Source organism: Sciurus vulgaris (genome assembly GCF_902686455.1).
Source record: "Sciurus vulgaris genome assembly, chromosome: X".
Classification (NCBI taxonomy): Eukaryota; Metazoa; Chordata; class Mammalia; order Rodentia; family Sciuridae; genus Sciurus; species Sciurus vulgaris.
The window spans coordinates 46,952,671-46,959,803 of NC_136471.1; the positions used below are offsets into that span (position 1 = coordinate 46,952,671).

General features: G+C 39.9%; 1 protein-coding gene across 1 annotated transcript; it reads left to right on the plus strand.

Annotated features, from left to right (window-relative positions):
- Positions 1-1,151: 1,151 nt before the first annotated feature.
- Positions 1,152-4,340, plus strand: TMSB15B (thymosin beta 15B). The gene is made up of 3 exons (XM_079124681.1): positions 1,152-1,263; positions 2,740-2,856; positions 3,906-4,340. Exons 2-3 carry the CDS (start codon positions 2,757-2,759, stop codon positions 3,941-3,943), a joined length of 138 nt encoding a protein of 45 aa, XP_078980807.1. The 5' UTR covers positions 1,152-1,263; positions 2,740-2,756; the 3' UTR covers positions 3,944-4,340.
- The last annotated feature ends 2,793 nt before the right edge of the window (positions 4,341-7,133 follow it).

Genomic DNA, 7,133 nt, shown 5'->3' on the forward strand with positions numbered 1-7,133 from the left:
TGAGTGGTGGAAACATTGCTATTTATCATTTTTAATGCCTGGAACATTGTAGGTATTCAATGGAGTATTATCTGTTGAACAAATGTGCCTTTCAATTTTAAACAATTATCTAAAGACATACAAATCTCTGAAATTAACACAAAGTGACTCAAAAGCATAGAAAACAGAATGGAGTGAGGTGGGAAAGTTTTGAGAAATCCCTGTAAATAGTGATTTCTGACCTTTGTACCTTTATATTATCATCTATGAACCCTGTAGAAAACATAGGGTCCAAGCTATATATAGTTCTACTTCCATTTTACCTTAACACTCTTAAGGTTTTGGGTGAGTACCCAGAAAATGACCTTGAACTTGAAGTCCTTTCGAGAAAATCTCGGATTCTCACTTTTCTCCCCTAATAGACACTGGGTGGTGCTGCTGTTCAAGAATTGTGTTGTTTCATGAATCTATTACTTCAAGTTACAGACATGTCTTTATCCAGTGTCTCCTATGGGCCAAGCAAAGTGCTAGGGACTGGGGATATAAAGATGGACAGTCCAAGCAGAGTCTTCTGTGATTATTCAAATACTGACTGCTATCATGTTCAGTGGTAGAGAAAGTGAAAAAAAAAAAATGTGGCTTTTACATAGGAGGGCACCACTGTCACTGAAATGTCTAGCCGTGGGAGTGAATGACCCTGAACCATCCATCCTTACCCTGAGCAGTAGCCCTACTACAGGCTAAGGATTAGAATAAACATCACTGAGCACCTCTTCCAAATTACTGTTGGGTCATCACAGCAAACTTCGGCTCCATGGATTATAAAATGCCAAGAGAGCCTAAGCACTGCTCATTCAGCTTGAATCTTGGAGTTCCAGACATTCAAATCTAAGTGGGTTTGATGTTTGCTTGTTGCAGAGGCACCTGCTATTGCGGAGGAGTGAGGGTATTTGGGATGAAAAGAATGTGGACCCTCAGGACTAAAGCAGTGGAAGTGGGGAGTCGAGCCCTCCCTGGAGCAGGGTCCCCTATGACGTCATCAAGTATTGTGGTGAGGGATGAAGTATATTGTACAACAGTGGACGCAGGCCTGCTGGGCTAACGCAGAGGCAGGCAGGGAGGCGAGCCCAGACCCCTCATCCAATCAGAGTGCTGGGGAGGGATATGGGGGCGGGACCTGCTATAGACGTATAAGTGCCTGGTTCTGCGCGGGAACGCCAACCTGGTCCAGAGTGAACGCGGCGGCAGTTAACAGACAGCGGTACGCTAGACTCAAGCCTTCAGGTGAGGACATGTGGCCTCATCCGAATCAGAGGACCATGGGTACGGGAGGGCGCAGGGCGTCTGTCGCGCCCTCAGGAACCGAGGAGGCGGGGGTTGGGCCGGCGTTTAGCGTCTGTGCCGCAGGAGGGTCCGCGCCTTTGTCTCCCGGCGGCACCACCTTCTGTGTGAGATGTCCAGCCCTCCTGGGAGTCGGTCTCTGGAAGGCCCAGGGGGCTGGACTACCAGAACCGCCTGACCGTGGTATATGCAGATCCCGAGACTGCGAAGACGGGGAGTTAGGGGATCAACCAGAATGGGTCTTCTCGGGCTGGCCCCTTGTACCCTTGCCTCTCCGTGACCATTCAGCTGGGCGCCAGATAGTGATAGTATTTTTTAAAAATGTATGCAAACTGTTCCTGACAAATCATTCCTGACAAACTCGTCAATGAGCCCCGCCCTGCCTTTATTATTATTAATATTATTATTATTTTGTTAATTTCAGTTTTCCAAGCTTTCAGAATGGTGTCCGATGGCTTGGCAAGAGGGCCTTAACTGGAGGCATATTTGGGACTTCTGGCTGTTTTTGTGTGCGTGATGTGGGGCTCTTCATTCTGTTCTGGGCACTAGACGAGTCTTTCCCCACAAGGGTGGGGCCAGCCACGCACAGGAAAGCTCCCTTCCGGTTTGTGGAGTCTCCCATTGTCTCTCCTGGACAAATAAATGCAGGATATTCAGAGGGTACCTCTGAGCCTCATCTCTTTGCTTCTCCTTTTGCAAAGAAAATAGGGTGAAATAAGAATCAATTCTGTTTGGTTTACCCCAAACAGAGTCTGATTCTAATTAGCTATTCCTTACAGTGTTTACCAAACTTGTGCCACAAGAAGCTACTACCAGACCTGTGATTAGTTTTGACCAGATTAAATCCCTCCCTTTTCTTATTGAAGTGCTTTAATATACTGTCTTTGGACATTTAAAATGGAAAGAAATTAGTGCAATTTTGCATATTACCTTTTTTTTTTTTTAATGATACCCCTCATCGCTCAGGGAAAATGCCAGAAAAAAAAAAAAAAAAAGAGAGAACTTGAATAGAAGGCAAAAATGCTCAAATAGTGCTATCTCCTGTTACAAAATCATTAACTCGTCAAAACTAACCATTCTTCTTATTTTCTTTGTCTTCTCAACCTACCTGCTTGTGTGCTTCTCTCATCTCCATTTTACCTGTGCTGTGATTTGAAAAGGGTCAGACATATTGGCTCTGGGTAGCTAGAGCATCTTGGTTTCTACTGCATTCTTCCACTATCATTTACTGTCTACCAGAAATGGGCTAATGATGCAGAATTGAAAGTATTCTAATAAAAGTGTAACCTTTCTAAGCTCTGTCACTCCTTCTGTTGAAAATCAGCAGGTAAAATACACATTGGTATTAAATGAGAACTGTTTTTACTGTTACCCATTACTCTGATGATAGTTCTGCCAGGCAACTTAATTTTTTTTTAGTCTTTCTTTTAGTCAAGATGAGTGATAAACCAGACTTGTCCGAAGTGGAAAAGTTTGACAAATCAAAACTGAAGAAAACTAATACTGAAGAAAAAAATACCCTTCCCTCAAAGGAAAGTAAGTAATGGGGGATTTCTAATTGATACCAACAAGGGTGGAAGTTATTGGGTTCAGTAAATAAACCCATCTTCTAATATATTTTGCCACCAAATGGGCAGTAATTAGAGTATCATTGTATTTAATGCAACAGTTAAAAATATCAAATAGTTGACTTTGTTATTGGGGTTACAAAAATGGTTCTCACCTGATAGGCCCCTTGCAAAATGTGGGAATAAAAAACTATTTTTTTGAATATTACTAATAACCACATTAAATCCAATCTTGAAATATTGGACTAAACACTAGAAGAGCTTTGGTTTTATCCACTTTCATTTATCTGGTATTTTTTCTGCATTTAGAAATTTGAGTCTGTGATCTCACCCTTAAAGAACCATGTAGACTCTGCAGTTTTGACCTTCTCTACCTAATGATAAGAGGGAAGAACAAGTTTAGATCTTGAATATACTTAAGATTCCCAGACTTCAGGGGTCAGTTTTACTCTTTAGAGTTATGGCCTTCTGGAGAAATTCCAAGTGTATTCACAAATGCTCTGGGACATTTTTGTCATGTCAACATTATTTGGGAATTTCAAAAAATATCTTAAAGTATAATTTCCTTATTGTATAGTAATTGAAAATGTGGAAGAAAATGCTATGCTTTCTCTTCAGTCTCAAATAATTTATGGAAAATTGACAATAGAATAAATCACCCTCTCAAGTGAGGAAAAAAAAGCCCACAGTTGATGTAGATTCTAATGTATGTTCAGGTGGTTAAAAAGCATGCAATACTCACACTGTGAGGATTTGTGCTTAGCACCTTGGCATCCTAAATTTAAAGCATATATGGCAGACTTAAGTGACTTAGCAATGATTTCATGAGTGTGTGTGTGTGTGTGTTTGTGTGTGTTGCTGGGGATTGAACCTAGGGACTCCTGCATATTGGGTGAGCACTCTGCCACTGATCTGTACCCCCTGCCCAGTAGCAAAGTGTATTTTTGGAAGGAACTGAAGTTAATCTTAGGAAAATACTCTCTTAATGGGTTTTTATTGTCTTGTTTTCCTCCTTAGCTATCCAGCAGGAGAAAGAATGTGTCCAAACATCATAAAATGGGGATCTCCTTCCAAGAGCAAATTTCAATGTTGCTGGAGAGTCTTGGTTTTAGGCTTGTTTTTTTGTAAACCTGTGTGTTTGTAGAAGTTTTCAGCACCTATGGCTTCTCACCTGTACTCCCTGGATAAAAGATCGACACTAGTTAATGTTCCCTTAAATTTATTTTTAAACTTCTCATTGGTATATAAATAAATTACAGATGACAGATGCTATGAATAATCTCACCATTGATTATCTTTGTGTGTGTAATCTTTGCAACCCCTATAAGGCAAACCAATTTTAACTTAGAATGGGCACCACCATTGCTTCTTAATCTTCATGAAGTTACATGCCTTTGTAGCTTCTTATAGTTTATTTTCATTTCTAATGTATCAATAAAATAATAAATACAATCACTGTTTTCCTGTGGTTCATTCTTAATGTTCTTCTAAGGAATGAAATTAAATGAGGGTACTCTTTTCAACTAAGCAAAGTAGTTGAAAGGAAATCTCTTTAGCATCTTATGTGTGAAAAAAATGCTTGTCCTGTCCAGGTCTGGTGGGTCCTGACTTGGGGATGCTAGATGCTTTCCCCTTAGAGTTGGAATCATAGATAACCTTGGAAGAGGAGGTCATGTGGACTAACCTTCTTAACTCAGAATGAAGAAATGGAAACATGAGGTCTGAAGAAGTCTGTTTAAGATGAGTAATGGCTAGGATTCATGCTAACCCTCTTGTTTTCTGGAAATTATTTTTCAATTTAATGAGAGGGAACACTCAAGGCTGAGGTTGAATGGGAAGGGAGAAGGAGATGCTTGCTAATGTGCATCATACTAAGAATATCAGGATGTTCCATTGAGTGTAAACTCAGATATTCAATATCATTAATGACCTGTAGCACTGAACCTCTGGTCTGGTCCTTTTTATTTTTTTTTGGTACCAGGGATTGAACCCAGGGGCACTTGACCATGGAGTCACATCCCCAGCACTTTTTATATTTTATTTTTAGACAGGGTCTCTGCTAAGTTGCTTAGGGCCTTGCTAAATTGCTGGGGCTGACTTTGAACTTGTGATTCTCCCGCCTTAGCCTCCAAAGTACTGGGATTACAAGTGTGCTCCATCATGCTTGACCTCTGGTTTGGTTCTTTTGTACTGAACATAATTTACTGTCTTATGAACCAAGCATTTTTGGTCATTGTGGTGAATATAAGTACTACTGACTGTATCGTGTGTGTTGCAAATTTATATGTTGAAGTCCTAACACCCATGACTTTATATCTATCTGGTGGTGGAGGTTTTTTGTTTGCTTTTTGTTTTTTTGTTTTTGTTTTTTTAGTGGTGGAGTTTTTAAGTAATTATAGTTAAATCAGTCCATAAGGGTTGGGTCCTAGTCTAATAGGACTGTGGCCTTATAATAAGAGGAAGGGAGAAAGAAATACTTCCTTTCTACTGTAAGAAGACATGATGAGAAAATGGCCATCTACAAACAAGGAGGAGTACCTTCACCAGAACCTGTCCATGCTGGACCTTGACCTGGGACTTCTAATATCCAGAACTGTGAGCAAATAAATTTCTGGTGTTTAAACCACCCAGACCATGGTATTTTGTTATGGCAGCCTGAGGTGATTAATATAATAAGGAATACATATAAGTGCATGTCTCAATCCCTGCCTTTAAACAATACTTTTATCACTTTATATTTATAAGACCAATCACCTATAGTCCCACCAATTAGAAGTATTAGCCATTCAGTATAACCATCCAATGTTATCTATTAATATACATATCATCCCTTAAAAAGGAATTACACTCTGAATACCTATTTGTGACCTGAAGTATTATTTCTTACACCCTTAAATAATCATTGTAATTAAGTGGAACCCATTTTCTCTGCTATGGCATGAACTTCCATATGAAAAACAGTAGGTGGGTCAACTTTGATCAAGTGCCAATGAGGTAACACAATCACAAGGCTTTTTAGCGAGAGGATCTGAACCTTGTAAGTAAACATGTTAGTCACTAATATATTTTTCCAATAGAGACACTTAGCCCCTTGTAGTGACATTCTGCTTACACTGTGCCCAAAGCTGCCTTCTTGTAACTTCTATTCAACAGTCGTAAGTTATGCACAGGAGGCTCACACAGCAGAGTTAATCTGAAATCAGCTGTTGTGTGACTGCCCCTGAACCTCCAAGTCTTCTCCATCTGACACTTCTCAGATACTTTGGCCCAAGTTACATGGATAGGGGACATCCTGGTTCCCCATAGACTTGAACTTGTTCATCATTGGATCTCTGGATCCTGATTCTGATATCCAACATGTTTGTTCTCCTTTCAGTGGTGCCATTTACAGAGACATTATTCATCCATGATAGATTCAGCAACCTCTGTATTTGCACACTAATATAGCTGAAAGGAAGGTGAGCTGGGATTAGCCAATAACTCCCAGTGTTAAGTTGCTTCTGGTAGCCATCTTCTTCATTCAAGTATTGGTTCCACCCTGGGTAGGGTAAGTGCTACAGAGTGGGAATAGATGAGAGGTACAAGGCAGGAGTTGAAACACACGTAGTTGCTAAGTAAATGTTAATAAAGAATGGCGGTGGGGAAAACAATTACTTAAATACATACTGTGGGGCCACTCTTCTAGTCACTAGGTTCACTTGCCTTACCAACAGTGGGAGAATTTTTTCCCCAATATGCAGGGATTGAGATTTAGGGCCAAAAATTATTTTTTGCAAAACTGACAGCACTAAGGCCTGTTGTAACAGAAAAGGGAAAAGGAAAAGGGCTGAGTTTAAATAATTATCTTCTCATACACATGCATATCCTTTAAAAAATACTGGTCTGTGTCTTAAAACATTTATCCTGTCCTTGCACATAATTAGATGTGACCTTAATTACTAAAAGCAAAAGGGGCGAAATGTCAAACATAATAAAATATGCCCTATTAATTTATTTGTCCATTCAATAAATATCTGAGAATGATTATGCCCACAACTTTCTACATGATCTAGTTACCCTGGGAAGTGTGGAATAGTAAATTGGAGCACATCACAGATTTTAAGGGATGCTATTTAGAAATACACAAGAAGAGCAGGTAAAATCAGGGCAGAAGGAAAATGCCTGGGAATACAAAAAAAAGAGTAAATGGCCACTTGTTCAAGATTCTGCCCCCAATTTCATACATTTATTCTTCCCTTATGAAAT

Coding starts and splice junctions, on each gene's coding strand:
- TMSB15B (XM_079124681.1), top strand. CDS start 2,757: ATGAGTGATAAACCAGACTTGTCCGAAGTGGAAAAGTTTGACAAATCA. Junction 2,857..3,905: donor TACCCTTCCCTCAAAGGAAA/GTAAGTAATGGG, acceptor TTTCCTCCTTAG/CTATCCAGCAGGAGAAAGAA.